This window comes from Manacus candei, unplaced genomic scaffold (genome assembly GCF_025592945.1).
Source record: "Manacus candei isolate 608988 ecotype Guabito, Panama unplaced genomic scaffold, ASM2559294v1 h1tg000009l, whole genome shotgun sequence".
In the NCBI taxonomy this organism is placed as follows: domain Eukaryota; kingdom Metazoa; phylum Chordata; class Aves; order Passeriformes; family Pipridae; genus Manacus; species Manacus candei.
Window position 1 is genome coordinate 1,046,190 of NW_026138057.1, and position 19,393 is coordinate 1,065,582.

Sequence of the window (19,393 nt, forward strand, 5' to 3'; positions counted from 1 at the left end):
GAACTGTCTCTAAAGAAAGTTTTACAACTGGGCTCATTTCAGAGTTGAAATTTGTTACTTATTATAAGTACTAATACATGGAAATGTATCTTTATAATGATAGGCTCTTTGGGGCTGGTCTGAGCTGTTATCTTCATTTCACACATGCCTTCTGTATCTTCACCATTTGTTCTCATTTTCTTCTGTTTTCTCTCTCTGGCTACCTTACTTCTATCTCTTTGCTTCTCAGAAGAATAAAGGACCAAAATGCTGCACCCTAAATTTCTTTCATTATCTACAGAAAGTTTCACAGTATAATTATAATGCAAATAGGAAATGATTTATATTTAGAAAAGACAAGGCATTTAATTCAATACCAAGAAACAGGAATGAAAATTACTCTCTTTTCTATCTATGAAATTGCCCAGTCTTTGCTGGATTGCAAATTTTGTTCAGGCTGCCTAATGCAGTTTCAAGTTGTATATTAATTATTAAACATGGTCCAAACTGTCACATTTACAAAGTGTTGCTGCATGCAGGGGTGTAATTTAATGTCTGCTGTCAGGGAATAAATTCATAGACTATAGATTTCAGTCCTGACTAGGCCACTAACTTAAGTGACTGGAGATGCTTCCCTTACTTCTCCAGGCTCGTTTTTCTCTGTCTGTGGAACGTATATCATGACAAGTACCTATAACATGTTGAGTGAATGACTTGAGTAGTTGATGCAACTAAGAAGTTGGAACTTGCTTTTAGAGAAAATGTTGGTGTGTCAAAAGCTAAATTTTGATATGATTTGAACTATTTTGTCCTGTGAATATAAAAATACTTTTGGATATACTCTTCAGAAGTGAGAATAAGAAAATTTCATCTTCAGTATTGCTCTTGGTAATTATATATTGCTTTTCTTGTTGGCTTTTCATGGCTTGTCAGTGGTACTAGTGCATACATTAGTGTTAAGCCATTAAATTGTTGTACAAAACACTAACAAGTGACAACTGCCCGAATTATCTTAAGAAACCAAAATTAATTAAAATATTGTATTTCTGTACTACGCCTGCATAATGTATTATGAATCGGTATCAACAAAGGAAATATGAAAGTTTAAACTAATCCTAAAATAAATTTTCAAAAGGCTTTTCAAAAGGTAATGACGGAATATATAATTTATTAAATTTTTTTTGATGTACAGTGCTTCAGAATATAGATCAGATATTGTCTGATATTCTTCAGATAAATTTTCAATAAGCTATTGAAATAGACAACTGTTTTGCTGTCCTCTTGCTAATGTATATCAGTAAATCGTGTCTAATTGTCAATATAGTAGCTGGTAAGCAATTATAAATCAGTGAAAACCACAAGCTTTAGAGATAAGCTATGCAGCAGGAGAGAAAAAGACAAAGTAAAGACATTATCCAGTTCATGAAGCAGAATTTTATGAGTTGTGGAACCAAAGGGGACATTTAAAATCAAAAGAAAGACAATATGGTGTTTGCTTAAAAGAGTACTGTAGACAAATAAGAGGGTAGTGAATGATAAGAACAATAATTAATGTGAATCTGAGCAATTCAGCTGGTTAATTGTACGTGAAAGTCTACTCAGTTTTCTTGGAAATGGTAAAAGCTGTTTCAAGTTAAAAGGAGAAACTGGCAGCTTGATCTGTGTTTCTCAGCAGTTTCAGAACTGGGTCCTCTGTAGAGCTAAAACAAGAATGCACTTTCCTCTCCCTCACTTAGAGCCATGTGTTGGAACTATGAAGAAGAATTGTTAAAATAGTGGAATTATTTTTTATTAAATTTGCAAGAATGCTAGAGTGTAGCCTGAAATTGACTTTCAAATTTTTTACACACAGAAAAAAGAGATTGCAAAGATATTTGGCCGAACATATTTGACTGAACATACTTGGTAATTGTTCTGCCCAGAGATCCAAGGCTCTGCCAGGAGGCAGGTCTCTGCTATCCAGTGAGGCAACTGGGGATCCACATTTTTTAGTCAGCTTCTGAAAGTACCTGTTTTGAAGTGAGATCTGTTAGACGCCTGTTTAGACACAACTTACCAGGGGTACATGGTAGTTCTGGACATATCTGGTCACAGGCTCCAGGCCAGTTCTTTCTGTGCTGTTCCTTGTTTCCATTGATGTTTGGATCAGGGTAAGCATGTCCCTCAACTCTAATTTAATCAGAAGGTACCTGAGTGATATTCTTTCTCCCTGTCATTGTTCCCCTCCAAAGGAAATGTCTACATTTCAAAGGGTGACTTTAGAGTTTCTTTCCATAGCATGTCAGCAACAGTCATGGAATGGTTTGGGTTACTTCAGTGACATATCAAAATGAAAAACTGCAGCTTGGGTAAACTATTTAAAGAATATTATGAGTTACTAAGTAATTACTAAAATGCTTTACACACACACACACACCCCGAGTACATCAAAGCATTTCTTATTAGTGTTTGAATGAAACAGTTTGACACTTCAGCTTCAGTATAACACAGCCAGGAAATGCTTTGATCTAAGTGCCAAACTGCACCTTTGCAACAAACAGGACACACTCTGATGTAGTAAAAAAAAAAAAGATGGATTTTTCATTCAGAATTAAGTTTTCTGTCCTAACTTTTTTTTTTTTTTTTTAAATTTATTTTTTATGACATAAAATATTTGGAAGGTAGCACTCTATGGGGTTGCATTTCCTTCCTGAAAGTGCAGTCCATGGAGCTCAAATATGACCCTATACCAGGATGGGAATTACATTAGGGGAAACAGTACCTTTACTGCTGTTAAGCAAAGGTGAAAGCACAGCAAATTTGAAATATGAAGCTGGACTTTTTTTCACTCCAGTGTGGTCTATGGTATTGACACAGCCAGGATTGGGTTCTTGAAAAACTTCTCTCTGGAAAATTATGTTCCTCAAAGTAAGTCTAATATTTGTGGTCAAGGACACCTTCTCTTTGTCCTTGCCTGCATAACTGTATGTCATGGAATAGCTGCTGTTGATAGCTCCAGGGCTGGCTGTGATTGGAAAAGGGATTTCTTTGTACACTGCCTACTGTTTTGATGGCTTTTAATGGAGGAAGAAATTTTTTTTTTTTAAATATTTTTGAGCCAAGCATCACAGTGAGCCTGAAAAATAAAGACATAGATATTCAGTTCTTCCTAGGAAGCCCAATTTTTGCTTCATGTCTTAGGTATGATTTTAACAGGGCTAACGGAGACATTTTGACTAAAAGCAATGTAAACGAAGGTAAAAATTTAAACTTTGATGAGTATAAAATATGAAAGCTATTACAGTAGTTTGGAATATTCTAGTCTCATCTCAGAAATGGAGAAATGTTCTATGAGCCCATTGGCCAAAAACTAACTGTTACATAGGTCTTTGTAAAAAAAAAAAAAGAATTCAGATGAGGTGATGAGTGATCACTGACATGTGCAAGAAGGCAAGAAATTTGATCAAGCTTTTGCCAGCAAGAGCATATGTGGGTTGTTTGGCTTTGAAAGGGTAGGAATACTTTTCTGGAACAGTCAGAGCAACCAAAAAACAGCCAGCCTAGGACAAAACCTCAAAGCGTGGCCAATGAAAAGGCAGCTGTTGTGTTGCTCAGTGGATGGAATTTTCTTCCTTATGCTAACTTTTCTTTGTCAACTGTACTTTTTATTCCGTATTGGGAAAAAAAAGGAAAGAAGAAGAAAACAGGAAGATATGAAAATGGATAAAATAAAAATGAAAAGCAAGCAATGGCGTATTGTAAAATATATCTCCCTTAAAGCATTGCTGGAAACACTGTTTTCATATCTTTTAAACTCTTTTCTCTATCCAGTGTCTCCCACTGGCCCATTAAAGAGGCCAAAACAGCCCCAGTAGCTTACTTGCCTACATGCCAGTCAAAAAAACACTGCTCTGAAGATGAGCCTTTCAAATTCATCTTCAGCTTGCTGAGCAAATGAGCTGCCATCGGTGCAGGAGCCCTTCCTCCCAGCTGGTGTGGCCTGTTCAGCTGTCACTGCTGGCAGTGCAGCAGTGCACCAGCATCTCCAGTGGGCACATCTGAGCAGGAGGGTGGTGGGTTATGAGACTTACAGCTCTGAGCAGACTGGTTTGCCCTCAGGATGGGCCCTGCTGGATGCAGCAGCTTGGACCAGAGACCTCTTTCAGCCCAGCCAGTCTGAATTAGTCTGAGATTCTGATGCATAATTTAGATGTACAAACCCCTTCATCACAGTTGTTGTGGATTCCTTTCGGTGTAGATGCATGCATTGCCAAGTGAAATATAGTTGTTCTTACCCTGTTTTAATGGGAGTGATTATGGCTGTCTGCCTTTGAGGGAGTTGGCTGAGCTTCTCGTTAGAGTCAGTGGAGAGAAATAGTTATTTTTAGTGCCTGATGCATCTGAAGTAGATGTTAGATGAATTGTAGCCTGAAAGCACCCAACTCTCCATTGATGATAAATGGGGACCAGGTAACCATCTGGTAATACACGTACATTTAGACATTCTAGACATCTAAAGTGAGGTGAGATGTATCTCACTCTGTAATATTTTTGCTTGAAGGGGTTTCGATGTCTTTTGTGGGAATCAAGATTGTTGTGGGAATATGGAATACAATTAGTCCTCTACAGCTTACTTCTGTTGAACAGGATGAGCAGCAGGTGACTGTCACCTGTTGGAAACTCAGACCTTTAAAAATTATTTAAAAAATCAGGAACAGATTTTCTTCTGCTGTAAATAGAGGGTGGGAGGATAATGTCATTTTTCTTCCTTTTTTTTTTTCTCTTCCTTTTTCAAAGGCAAAGAGGGCCATGTGTATCACTTGGTATCTGAGTACTAGCTAATGGCACTGTGATAAAATAGCACATTCTTAGTTTGCTGTTCACCTTTCCATAGGAAGGAAATGTCATTAAAAGGTAGGTAGCAGTGGCCTGTGTATGAAAGTGCTTCATTTTAAGGTCAAAATCTGAGTAACTGAAGAAGAGGAAAGAATTCTGAATTTGGTTAATTAGGTTCCTGTGAGCTCCTCCTGAAATTCTTGTGAGACACAGAAAAGACAGTAGTGCCAGACACGGGTGTGATCCTGCCCTGGTGGTGAACATGTCCCCCACAGGCACTGCTTCTCTCACCTCCTGGTTGCTCTGCCCAACACACGTGTTCAGCTTGGCACAGTTTTGCCACAGTCTTTGTGAACTGGCAGGTGGTGAATCAGCCCCCTTTATTTCTAATTCTCCATGATAAAAGCTGGGATATGCCAATGAAATGCACACAGTCTTTCCTGAAGGAAAGGATTTCCCAGAAATACACTTTGCTCAGTAGTTCTGGTTCTTTCCTAGCTATGCTTTAGACAGGCAGAGCAAAGTCTCTTGCTAAGGTGCAAGAGGACTGTAAATATTCTCTTACTATTCCAGTTCCTTCTTGTGTGCTAGTAGCTTCCTCCTTTCACCTTTCTTGGTACCCTGTGTTTATCAGTCCAGCAGGATGACTCTGCAGGGGCTTCTCATTAAAATATGGGTATGTGTTACTGGTTTAAACCAGATGAAGACAACATCTTAATGGCAGTAACTTTTTATCAAGCAGTTGAAGTGACCATACTGGACCAGATGATAATTTAGATGCATGTTTGGGTATATTTCTGCAACAGGTCTATGCAGGCTGGAATGGGGTTTGAACTAAAATTATTCCTATGACTGTGAGGTTGGAGGTCAAATTTTCAGTTACTGAAAAATGAGGTAGTTTTACCAAGAAAGTGTCCCTAGGAGGATAATAAATGATGTCATCTTACATATTAAAAAAAAAAAAAAAGGTTAGTATTTTGACTGGATGTTAAAGAAAATAAGATTTGCCTCTAAATGACTGGTGAATTTTGGGGTGGTATGTTATATAACTGAAGGATAAGTAAGGAAGGCATCTTTTTTTTCTGTATTTCATGGATTTAGATGATAGTCTGTAGGATTTCTAAGTTGGCAGATGTTAAGAACCAAATGAAATACTCATCTCTCGCTTTGCCTTTTCTCTTCTGTATTTCACACTCTGCGAAAACCTTGTTTTGGAAAGCCAGGTATTTTATATTCCAGTTTGGTGGCCCCAAGTTCCTTGCCCGTGGCATGCCACGTGCTTTACTGGTATTTAGTGCTCATCTATTGTAGAGCAACCATTGGCCTAGGTCACTGTCAGGCAGTAAGCATCTTTTTACTGACTCCCAAGTGATTTAAATCTTACAGACAGTGACACAGACAGCAACATATTAGGTGCTTTCATGTGGCCCTAAGAATAATTTCCTCTGCCTGTTACCATTTGTTAGACGAGGTCGTATTTCCTGCTGTGGAACAGCTCTCCCTACAACCCTTTTCTTGCTCATGTCCTCTGATGTTCATGGCTAAACCACCACTGCTGTTGTCCTTGTTTAGGAAGTGAGTCACAGCTGTCACATTGTCTGGAGCAGTTCAAGTCACCCAATCTCTGATTTGGACCTAATGTGCACCATGGAGATCATAGTCTTTGAAGAAAGCTCCTTATCCAGCACAATTATGGAAAGAAATCTAAAGGGACTAAAGTGCTCTGTTTTCAGCGATTTTTCTCTTTTTCTGTCAAAGTTAGTCTTGCTCCTAAATGCATAAATATGCATAAGGTCAGGGTTTTTTTTAGATATGCTCACTTTTTTTTAGATTCTTGATGTTTTGGTATCCTGTGTGCTACAGATCAACCTCATTTCACTGATAATGAAGCTCTGAAACAGACTTTGCATGTACATATATCCATACTTAAAAACTCTTTGTAAAATGATGGCATTCTGTATATTCATTCCTTAATCTACATACTACCTGAAGTATATATGAAGAGCTCCTAGATGTTCTTGTAGGATCCAAAATATTTGCTTACAAATAAACAGAAATGCAGATAATTTTTTTTTTTAAAGATCAAAGGGAGGGCCAGTAGTAGCACCAGTGTTAAACCCCAAGGAGCTGTTGCTTCTAATCCTGAGTTTACTCATCTAGCTGGATTCACTGAGCCTTTCCAACCACTCAAAACCCACAAGCTGTAATATTTAGGTCGTGTAGGTGCTTGAGGTGCTACAAAGTTCAAAGTGATCCTTCTAGTCCAGTAAAGCCTGCCAGCTTTTGCAGATATGTTTTTGCAGAACAGTTGCATAGGTCAGTGAATGTGAAGACAGTAAATTACATTGTGGTCTTTGGGTTGTAAAGTGAATTATTATGAGGAACTCTTTACTTTGGGAATGCTAATGAAAAGCAATTGCATTCAACTTCTGTGTAATAAAGCTTAGTTAATCCAATGAAATGAGGGACACAAAACCAGATTGGATAAATGTGTGTTTTTAGTGAGTGGAGGTCTTATTCGTGCAATAAGCAGTGGTGACTGCATCTTCTTCATGAATAATCAAGCTCCTTTCAGATAATAAAATAAACAAAGGCCTTTTGTATTTTATTTTTTTTTCAAAATACTGTAATATTACATAATACTTAAGAAATATTTTGAGATCACAGGATGAAGGATGATATAGAAGTGCAATGTATTTATTATTATTATTGTTATTAACATTTGATGAGTCCCATGGCTTTTCTTTTAAGATTTTCTACTTATTTCAGTTGCACATTTTTAATTGCTTAGAGAAATGATGTAGTCATATCTCAGAGTTGGTTTAATTAGAATTATTGATGTCTGAAGCAGCACCCAGGCTGGGAAAACTGGGGTCTGATCAAAGTGACAACTAATGGTTTAGTGAAGTTAAAAATTCAATCTGTAATTAAAAAATGAAAGAGGGAGCATATGCTTTCAAAAGGCACATTTTATGCTAAGGAAACAGGCATTTCTTATTTATTTGGAAATATTCATTGCAGTATTTAAAAAGAAAGGTAAGAGTAATGACTGAGTTTTTCACCTGGAAGAAACTAGGTGCAACACTGTGCTTTCATACACGCTGGTATACTTTATTCTCTTTAATTAGACTTAGAACTGCATGTAAAATAGGAAGCTCACTTTAAGATGGGTTTTTAAGATTTTTGGAATCTTGAGTCTTTTAAGGGGAAATCTTTCTAGCTTGATTGGAAGTACATATAAATGTTTACAGTTTTTAAATGTCTTATATAGAACAAATAGGTTTAACATTGAAATTAATTCTGATTTGAGGTGTTGAAAAAAAACAGAAGGCATTAAGCAGTCAGTATTACCTTTTGTATCTCAGCTCACTGACTGGTGAAGATGCACTGGCCAGTTGAGCATCTCTAGTCAGCTGGGGTGATTCCTCACCTTCCTTCTGAACATGGCAGTGGACACATTGTGTCGGTTTAGCCAGTTTTACTATTTTATTTTTTTTTTGCAGCATGTTGACTCTGATTATCTGGTGCGCTGAAATGCGGCGCTGTCCCAGTTTAACTGGGAAAGTGCACTTTTTTTCATGTTTCTCAAGTTTACTGGGTTGTGCATGGGAAATCACGACACCACACTGCTTTTCATGACTGTGCACATGGTGTGACAGAGTTGGGAACGTGGGTAAATTTAACTGCAGTGGAGGAGGGGGTGGGTAACAGATGGAAGGTGGTGGGGCTGGAGAAAGTTCAAGCAGATCAAAATAGAGAATGGCTTTTACTTGTGTGATGAGCACAAGGAGATAGGCAGAGTGATGCAAGAACCTTAATTTCTCTTCTTAAACAATCCTTCCAGTCTTTTGTTATTTGATACCTATTATGTAGGGTCTTTTTGTGCACCCTTCTTATTGTCAGAAACACATTTATATATTCCAAGGTGCCTGGGGAACTTCCCTTGATGAGAGCAGTTGCAATCCAGCGTGTCGTGTGGGAGACCCACCACAGATATTATCTTTTTATGAAACTGTGTTCACACATTCTCCAAAACTATGCTTACTTAGTTTTTTATCATTTGCACTTTATTGATCAGCCCTTCCTGAACCCTTTTCATCCCTAATTAAGGATGCAGAGAGCTTTATGTTATTCTGCTTACGATTTCAAGAGCTCTTTTTATACTGCTTGTTTAGGGATTTGCTTCCTTGGGAGAGTTTATTACTGTGTGAATGAAAATGCTTTTCTGAACCTGTTAATCATTTCAAGATTTAAAAAAAAAACTAATTGAGAATATTTCTCATTATTATTAAACTCCCAGGGGTGCTATAGGGTGTGCACACTATTATAATCTAAACCTGCTATTTGGATTTGCTTCTTGTGCCCTTTGGCACAGTGGTATACGTGGGGATTTTAAGGAGAATGAGTGACACTCAGCCCCCCCCAGCCACAGTGAAGAAAATGTGCTCTTTATCGTTTTCTCATCAGCTGCCACCTCCTGTTAGCAGTGAAATTGTTTTGACAAGTGCTATTTTGTCATACTCGATTATGAAAGAGCTCAAACTAATCAAAAGAACTTCCTAACATTGTGGAGTATTGGGCTGCAATATAATCTTCCCAATGAAGTGGGGGAGGACTCATCATGTGAGTCATTTTAAATTTGGTTCAGGCAAATCATGGAAGAATGTATGGAAAGGAGCACTTATTCTCTGTCACAGGATGTTCTAGATCAGATAATAGGCTATTTCTATCACTTCTTGATGTTGAACTTTAGCATTTCAAGTGCCACATAGAGTAATATATTGGTTAGGCATTGCACCTGAAGATTGTGCATGGAGTCTGATAGCATTGAATAATAATGTTAAGGCTCATCCATGAAGCTTTTATACATAGAGCCAGTGTCACCTGAATGATTCCTTTTGTGCAATGCACTGGACTGCACAGCTGGTAAGTTGGGTAGAGAATGCTGTTTGTCAGTGTCCTCTTCTATAAGAGGTTTCATTCATCTCTTGTAGCTCTGATGAACCAATTTGCAGCATCCTGTGTAGTTCATCTGTTTTCATTCAAGTGAGAGTTCCTTCTGGGGCAGAATCAGAGAAGGACAGAATGGTTGAGGTTGGAAGGGACCTCTGGGAGTCACCTTGTCCAGCCCCACGGCTCAGTGAAGGCCACCTGGAGCCAGCTGCCCAGGACCACGTCCAGACAGATTGTAAATATCTCCAAGGATGGAGACTCCACAACTTCTCTGGGCAACCTGTGCTAGTTCTCAGTCACTCTTATAGTAAAAATATGTTTCCTGATGTTCAGCTGGACCCTCCTGTGTTTCAGTTTGTGCCCATGGCCTCTGGTCACTGTGAACCATGGAGAGGAACCTGGCTCCATCCTCTTTGCAGCCCCCCTTTGGGTATTAATGTGCATCAGCAAGATGCCCCTGAGCCTTTTCCCCTCTCTAGTTTAAACAGTCCCAGCTGTCTCAGCCTTTCCTCCTGCCAGTCCCTTACCAATCCTCGTGGCCCATGGCTGGTCTCTCTCCAGTTGTTCTGTCTGTCTCTCGTGCTGGGGAGGTCAGAGCTGGATCCAGCACTCCAGCTGTGGCCTCACCAGCGCTGAGCAAAGGGGAAGGATCACCTCCCTCAACCTGGCACTGCTTTATCTAACACAGCTGAAGACACCATTCACCCTCTTTGCAGCAAAGTCATCTTTCTGGTTCAAGTTCAACTCGGTGTCCACCCCAGACCCCCAGCTCCTTTTGTGCCAAGTTGCTTTCCAGCTGGCTGGCACCCCTCAGCTGTTTTGCTTTAACATGTATCCCCTTTAGGTAATTCTTCTTAAATTTTGTGATCTTGGCAAAGAATGTGCAACTCTTTAATTGCAGGACATCAAAATCATTCACCAAAAATACTTTTTATTCTCATTGATGTGTTAGCCTTCTTATGAGGTATTTAATGTATTTTGCCATGCAGATTTTCTGAAATGTAATTCTGCAATCTGTAGTGTGTTTTTAGTATGGTCTTACCAGTCATTGTAAATTCAATGAGCCTGAATTTACAGAATTTATGCTTTGAATAGGCTTAAAGCAGCTTTGTGCATAAAAATACTGTACTTTAGGAATGGGTTTGAACTTCTTTTTAAAAAATCTATATAATCCTGTCTGTGTAGAAGAATACCTCTGTGTGCTGAGGGCTCCATTGATTACAGTGTATCAACACAACAGACCTCTCCTGTTGATCTTCTTCTCTTGTTTTTTTCTACTATGCTTATCTAATATTCTGAATAGCTGCTTTTATATAATATATGTAGATACAACTCCATTATCACGGTTTAATTGAATTAGCAGTCAGGGATGAAGACAGTGAACATTCTTAAAAAATAAAGCCTTTGTTCATGAGTCATGAGGGGAGTGAAGGTTGACCTTGCCTCTACTTGGTTATTTGAGAACATTTTTCTAAGGAATAGAGAATGGAGACAGTGATAGGACAGGGGAATGCAATTACAAAATTGAGAAGTTTCTCACAATTTGGCTTTGGACAACTTTGGAAAGTTCTCTGTATCTCTCTTTGCCTTATTTATGTCACCTGTAAATTGCACATGATATCCCTCTATTCTACCAATAAAAATAAATATATAATAATATATATGATCTAAATTATGTAGTGCTAAATTAAATAGTGCTCAGTGATTTACTTGTGGTCTGCAGCTGAGTTTCTCTGCAGAAATTCTACTGGATTGATTTACATGGTAACCTTAGCACGGAGACCACACACTATTCCTACCTAAATAGGTAGAATAATTACAAATTCGTGGTCCTGACAAAGTGCTCTAGTACATTTAGGAAGAGCATAATGTCAAAAAGAGTAAGAAAGGGCATTGCTGGAGAATTGTGGGATATAGGAGGTACAAGGTGCTAGTGGGCTAAACATCTGTCCTGAAGTTCTGTGTCATTAATCCAGCTGGACATGGGAAGAGCTGGAATACAAAAACACTGAGCTAGTAGCCCTGCTATTATCAGGGTAATGTGATTTGAGAGACATGTTGACCACAGGCCTCAACTTTGACAGAAAGTCTCTTCCTCAGTTTGAAACTTAACCTACTAATTGTGAAGTCAATCTGTTTGTTTCTGGCTTGTGGAGTGATAATTAAAATCCTCTTTGCAATGGAAACCCAAATGCAATACTAAATTTGAGATAGTTCTTCACCCTGCCGGGCTTTCTAAGGAGTGATCTGGCTCTGATTTTTATGTCCTACATCACCCAGTAGTCTTTAAATATGAGAAGAAAAAATTCTTGTTGCAGCTCCACTGCTGTGAAGTGACGTTTATTTGAACCATTCAGGACCTCTCGGTTGCACACTCTAAGTGTGCTGCATATTTAGCATGCAAATAGACAAATATGAGGGTGTGAGAGAGACATGCACTGAAGTGATAAAGACATCGTCTTGGACTGTGTATAAATTTATAAGATAGTAAAATGAATTTCAGTAAATTAGATGTTGTATATTAAAAAAATTAATCTCAAAAATTGCTGGTGCAACTAGTCTGGGTTATTATCCTGATGTCAATTTAATTCCATTTATTCTTGTTAAAGTCATCATTCTAAATTTGCACATGGGTTTCAGATGATTAAAAATCTTGATACCAGTCCAGAATTACACAATAAAGCATATTACAGCTCTTCTTTAATTATAATGGGAGGTGGGCACACCTTTCATCCCCCAAAGCCATTTAGTACTATTAAACTGTTGCGTGGGTTTGATTATTCATGAACGTGAGTTTATTCACTATCTTAACAAATTTAACGTTTTATGGTTTACTGCCGTGTCCTCAAAATAGAAAAATGGACCCAAAGCCTGTAACATTTATACAACCAAAACTATTCCTGCCTGAGAAGGAACTGCAAAGGCCAATATAAATATAATGCAATTAAAATCAGTCTGTGAAAACAGCCATGACTCCTGAGGAGAGAGGAATATATTATTTGGTGCTGATTGTTTGCCCAAAATCTCCTAATGAATTAAAATGAAAGCAATTAAAACAGAGGCTAAATGTCAAAGAAAAATGTCCCAAGCAGCTCTTCCAATGCCTGCTGCTGGCTTCAGGCAGAGGAGGGGTGGGGGGGGATCCTTATCACCTGAGATACTTAAAATTGTGAAACAAGAAATCGACGATTTAAAATATCAATAGATAGTTCTCAGACAGATGTCTTCCCTGTCCTTTCTGGGTTTTAGTATCTCTGTTGCCATAAGAATGAACTGGCCCCATGAGGTTGAGCAAGAGCCATGAGCCGTTATTCAGATGTGACTTAATTACAGAGTTATCTGTGTTCTTTAAATTATCATTTGTTTAACAGCCAAATTGCTGTACTGAAGCTGTACCCTTGGGATTCCAGGCACGCTGGGTTTCACACCCGTGACAAGGTCAGCCTTGTAGCCTCTTCTCTTGGCACTGGGGGAATCCAGCAGACTTTAAGGGTGGCTGCTGACAATGTGTTTCTGCTTTGTATAGCATATGTTGGAAAAAAAAAAAGGCAGGCCCTTCTCATAGTGAACTGTCAGAGCTAATATAGAGATTTAATAATATAGCCAATGTAAGGGTTAATAATGAAGAATAAAAAAACCCTTATGTAAGTTTATGTAAAACTATAGAGGTAGGCAGATTGGGAGGGTTTGTTGGTTTGTGTTTTTTTTTTTTAGAGAGAAAGATTTTTTTCATCTCATGTTCTCATCCAAAGTAGTTCTCTTTGCTTTCAGGGTTTATTTGAAGTAGTCGAATGAATCCTTTGCAGCAGGGACACTGTTTGCATAGTGCTGTCAGTGACATCCCTTTCTTGCTCTCTCTCTCTTGTGGAGTGGCTCAGGCAAGAGTAGGAGATGAGAAGAGGCTGTATTTTACATATAACTTATGCCTCGGTTGGCTGGGTGCATTTTTCTGGTGTTTTTATGTTGAAGAAAAATACTGTAATATGGAAAACAAAGTTGTAGTGCTCTGGAAGTAATGGACTTAACTGTCAGGGTACAATTTTAATTCAGGAAGCTTGAGACCTGTGTGATCCTTTCTTGTCAGTACACACTTTTCCTGCTTAAGGGTCCCCTGGTCAACGAAGAGCTAAAGATAAGGATCATGTATTTTTTTGCATGAAAAAGAATTCAGTAAGGGTTTGATGAACAGACACTTTTATAATTCAACTCTTCTGTCTCATTGAAACTGTAGATTGCTAGCTGTGACATGACACTGAACAGTTTTCTTTTCAGTATTATCACACAGTGACTTAAATGTGATGAGGCATTAGAAAAGATTGAATTATTTTAATTTTACTTTTTCACAGGGTTCTGAAGCCATTGTGTTTTATTTTTGAGTCAAATTATCCTATTTATCTTCTCTGCATAAATACCCTTATGAATAATGCAAGAAGCTGGGATGCTAAAAGTAAAAATTACAGACCTGTCCTTAAAGGGCAGGATTAACATCCTGCAAGGGCTTATACGTGACCAACTGTTACCTTTTTGCTACAATACAAAAATGTGCCATTTTTGAGCGTTTGCAAAGCCACTATAGTGGAGTGTTGCCAGATCCATTACCAATTCTCTACTAATGGCAGTTAAGTAACTGAGTGGGGTAAAAGCAGGCAACAGGACAGTCTGTAAGAGATCTCCTTTTACACGGACTTTGTAAGAAGGCTTGAATGAAAAATCTACAAAAACACTTCCATGGTAGTAAAAGCAGCCATGTCTTAAGTTGAATTAGAGCCAGAAATGAAAAATAGCACACTTAATGCAAAGGTAATGCAGATATTTAGCTAAATACTGCAGAGGCAAATTAAGGTTATGAAAATTTTCAGTTCCCAAGGAAATAGTAAATTGGCAGTTTCTCATAAGCACTCACAGACACAGAGAAAGCCCACAGGAAGTTGTGAGCTGGTGAGTGTGTTTTCACTGACTTCTGTGAGCATGGCATAGTCCCATGGGACAACAAGGTGTGGGTGTGCATGGAAAGACCCAGGCTCTTCCCTCCATGGCAGGATGCTGTGAGAAGGCAGAGCCTGGAGCCCTGAGGGCTGTGTGCTCACTCTGCTGCCAGGTGCATCAAGGGCAGGCAAGACCAGGAGCATGGGAACACAGCCAAAAGATGCCCAGCAATTGTTTCTTCTGACCTGTGCCATGTTACAGAATTTCTGTACAGGTTTTAATGTGCTTCTTCGAAGAATGATTCTGCTTTTGTACTGTTTTTACTCACAGGTCAGAAGCATACACTTTCACTTCAGCTTAACTGTCTGAAGGAAGTTATACATATAGCACACTCTGGTGCATGCTAAACCCCTCAAAATTAGTGGATATGTGGCTCAAATTCCATAGCAAAACCCCAAAACAGACTTGGATAGAAGGACTTTTATCCTGAGGCAAGTATGCAAATATAGTGCTAGGATCTAAAGATGGAAAAGCAAAGATGAAGAGAGGTGAATTGATTCTAATTCCCTGAACTGGCTGTTATGTATAGAAACATCCTCCTATGCAGAAGAAATCCTCAAAAAAACTGTTTTCAAATGCCATAGTATGTCCAGATGGAAGTTACATATTAAGTTAACTAAGTAGTGTCATGGTATATGACATACCATTTTATAAAGCTGTTATTTGCATTTTCCTCTTGGTATTCTGAGCATCTTTAATCTGAATTTCTAAAACATCCACAATATTTTCCTATACCTGCAGAGCTGTGTTTGTGTATGTGCTACAAATAACACCCAGGATCACAGGAGAAGCTTACAGACCTCATCACAATATTTCCTCCTCTTTTAGTGTTTATGTACATCATTTTAAGGAGCAGTAATGGGTTGGATAAATGGAGAAGCTGTTAATGGTTTTCCTTGTTTATACCCCTCGTTGTGCATTTTGTATCACATGGTGCTGCTGATGGTGTGTTGCCAAAGGGATCCTAAGGCGCTGCAGAAGCAGAGGGAGAGTTGCTTCCCCATTCTTCTCCCTGCCCCATCCACCCAGCCTGTCTCCAGCATGAGAATAGGAAGAGGGCTGAGCTTGACCTGAAGAGGAGGGGTAGTGGATAGAGAGGGGACAGAGCTTGAAGGGTTTTTCATTAGTTGCTTCTGCATCAACAGTGTCTGTCATGGCATTTTCTGAAAACAGCCTGCAAAGCTTCTCCTTATGCTTTGCCTGCTGCCTCCAGCATGGGCAGGCCAATGCTGGCATAACTCCACTGGTTGAAGGGGGTCAAGTAAGTAAAGGAAGAACCTGTAAAACTGAAAATTAGTCTTTTTTTCTTAGCTCTGCTGCTTGAAGAAATTGGTTAGTGTCTCCCTACACATCAGAGAGCAAAAGCTGTAACAGTTGTGGTACTGCCACAGTAAAGTCATCTAGTCTTGAAACAGTTTTATGAATTATTTTACTTTTCTGACATAATCTAGAGACATAACCTAGCTGCTCTTCTTCCACTGAGTAAGCTGCTGCTTAGTTTTAGTACCCTGGCAGACAGCCTTTCTTTTTTTTACCCACTAGTTAGTCAATTGGTATCCTCTACCATGAGCCTAAATCATATACTTTTGAAAGGGTTTAAGTTTAGGGACGAAGTTTACGAACACTCTTGATTTTGTAAATTAAAAATGTAAAATTGAATGGATAGAGGTCCAGTACAGGATTGACCCCAGGAAGCAGTCTTTAAACAGGAACATTCTCCAATTCAACACTGGGGAAGAAAGGAAAGCAAAGAGGATTCATTTGCAGTTGACCTGCAATGGCAAAGTCATTCACTTTTCAAATAGGATTAAACTTGTTTCATCAGCCATGACATGTGAAAAGATCATTGTTATAAATTCCATTTGCTGTAATGAATTGAAAGTGTCTGAGTTTGCAAGCACCACTCACCGTTGATGGACAGGTAGATTTGTGCAGTGTTTTAACACTAAAATTAGCTCCCACAAAATAAAAAGTACAGAGAAGGTGGCAGCAGTGACAGATTTTAAAGCATTAAAAAATTGACTTCATTGTTAGATGGGAGCAGAATAAAGCTAGAAATAAATAGCATTTATAACCCTGTTATGTAGACACCTTGGTTCATGCTAGAGTGGTTCATGCTGGACACAAATCTTGGAAAACAGCATTTTTTTAAGGTTTCTCAGCCATATTTCCACAAGAATAAATATTGTTACTGAAATGAGGAAAAATCAAACTTTTCTATGGTATTGCTTCTACAAAATAAGAAAATGGGATTGTATTGAAGGATACTTCAAATCCATTTCCATGTGCATTGACACGACACCAGTGCAGTCCATGAGACCATATTGGTGTGTGTATTTTGTAAAAGCTACACTCTGGGGTTAGTTAATAACCTTAACTCAGTCTTGCGTCAGGATCATGAGACATTTCTTCTTTGATGCTTGCAGAGCTAAATGCAATTTCTGAACCTATTTCCCCCACCTTTTTTGGTTTGGTGCGCACAATGTTATGCATATTTTAAGTGTGCCAAGAAAAAAGAGATCTCAGTGGGTGAAAATGGGAATTATATGGGAATAATTTGAGTTTCATTTTAATTGATAAGGTACCCAGCTGAAAACTGTCCAAAATTGAACAAAAAAAAAAAAAGTTGAACTGAATAGAGGAATGAAAATATAATGGCTTTTTAAATTACCGCAAGGTTAACATATAATTAATTTGCTAATTTTAATTACAACCCTACAAAATGTGCTGAAAAACGCTCAAAGGGGAGAAGCAGCCAGGTGCCAGCCATGATTAGCCAAGGTTACTAGCAATTATGAGGTCTCTATTAAACATGGCACAGAAATTTGAGAAACTCCTTTCTGAAACCAGCACATTTATTGACACTCAGCAGGGCGTTCATCATACTTTATCTTTCCATTGCTACAAACTTGCTGTCATTTGCCTCACTCTTTTCCTGCTAAATGTTTTATTGCAGCTGAAACGAGGACTGCTTTTTCTGTTTGTTACACACGAGCTGGGTATTTATTTGGATCACGGAAACAAAAGAGATTAACAAGTGTTTGCCAAGTGCGCTGAGCACCTTAAGTGCCAGATAACTGCCAATATCGCAGCTGAATGCTGGAAACACAAATCCCGAAGGAAATGCTTTCTCTTTCCGAGGTATCCTGGGACACGGAGTTTGTAAAGCAGGATATTGCTGAAACTGCCTTTTCGGTGGGCAACCTATTCTGCAATGCTTTAAGTGCATAGGCAAATGTAACTTCTGAGTTCAAAAAGCCAACAAAAAAAACAACCCAAACAAACAAAAAACCAAATAAGGAACAAAGAATCTGCATGTTTGCTTTGCATTTTTAACAAATTGTGGTGTAAAAGAATGTCTTGTCTGTAACAGATTACATGATGTATTATTGTTATTTTTTATTGTTGTTATGTGAGTCGTGTGTTAAGTGTCTCTTGTTGGGAACCGTAATAAACCTTAATCCATATATTAAAGGAAACTTAAAAAAAAAAAAAAAAAAAACCAAAAACCAAAACAAAAAAACCAACCAATAACTTTTTTTTTTTTTTTTTAAAAAACAAACCTACAGTATTGGTGTCGAAGGAAATTAATTTCCTGGCTGGCTTGTGTTTTTCTCTGAGGCAGATATTGATGAGTGTGCAGAGGGGATCATTGAGTGTCACAACCATTCACGCTGTGTTAACCTCCCAGGGTGGTACCACTGTGAGTGCAGAAGCGGTTTCCATGACAATGGAAGCTATTCTCTTTCCGGGGAGTCCTGTGTTGGTAAGCAATGATCAGCAGAGCCTTTTTTTACCTCCTTCTGCATGGTGTTCCAAAGTGACTATTGAGCTGCTGTCCTGCGCAGTGACTGTGTTTAAGGCTAAAATGCGAGTGCAAACGAGCGTGTCTGTGTTTGTCAGCATCCCCAGCCACGCAGGGTGGGTGCTGGTTCATGGGGCATCACGTGTTTGAGTGGTTATCACAGGAGGGAGGCAGCTCGAGATCCAAAGTGTGACTTACTGCACTTGTTCATTTATCATAACAAGTTGCTATGAAAGCTGCAGTGAAAGTGGGCTTGCTGCGGAGCGTAATTGGCCTCAAAAGGGGAGGAGGTGGTTTTCTAATTCCAGATTTCAGCAGTGATGAACATATCTGTGGTATGTCTATGTTGCTTTGGTTTTGCTTGTTTTCCATTGTTTGCCATCTTCATCCTTAATTTTTATAATGATGCAAATAACATCGGAATCTCTGTGCACCATGTTTGCAGAATAAGGCCCCAAAGGCATGAACAGAGAGGGATTTTTAAAGGGTGCGGAGGAGTTTTTCAGTTGTTTTTATGGGAGGACAAAGGATAAGGCTCCATGAGGAGTTAGTTAGCGCTGGCTCTGTGATCTGTGTGCCCTCGACTGGCTGTGAGACACTGTGTGCCACTGCAGCAAGTAAGCAGCAATAAAACCATAGTGGAGATGGTAATTGTAGCTATTCTCAGAAGCCTTAAACATAATTTCTCTGTGATATTTTATCAGGTGAGTTTAAAACTGCTTAGAAGGAATCCCATTTTAACTTCTGTAAAGATACAGATCAACTGCTCGTAGTGTTATGTCCTTTCTTTGGAACTTCAGTTGCTTCATCTTTAGTCAGTTATATATATGAATGTCCTATAAAAGCTCTTCTCCT

At 38.7% G+C, this 19,393-nt stretch overlaps 1 protein-coding gene across 6 annotated transcripts in view; it reads left to right on the plus strand.

Annotated features, from left to right (window-relative positions):
* Window positions 1-19,393, plus strand: part of NELL1 (neural EGFL like 1) — a 277,675-nt gene that overhangs the window by 239,911 nt on the left and 18,371 nt on the right. For 3 of the 6 annotated variants that reach the window (XM_051777276.1, XM_051777279.1, XM_051777274.1), the window contains one exon: window positions 18,359-18,499. The exons of 2 other annotated variants lie outside the window; for them this stretch is intronic. In XM_051777276.1, the coding sequence (XP_051633236.1) occupies window positions 18,359-18,499 (141 nt within the window). The remainder of the gene's footprint in view (window positions 1-18,358; window positions 18,500-19,393) is intronic. One more of the 6 variants, XM_051777275.1, reaches the window with a different exon arrangement.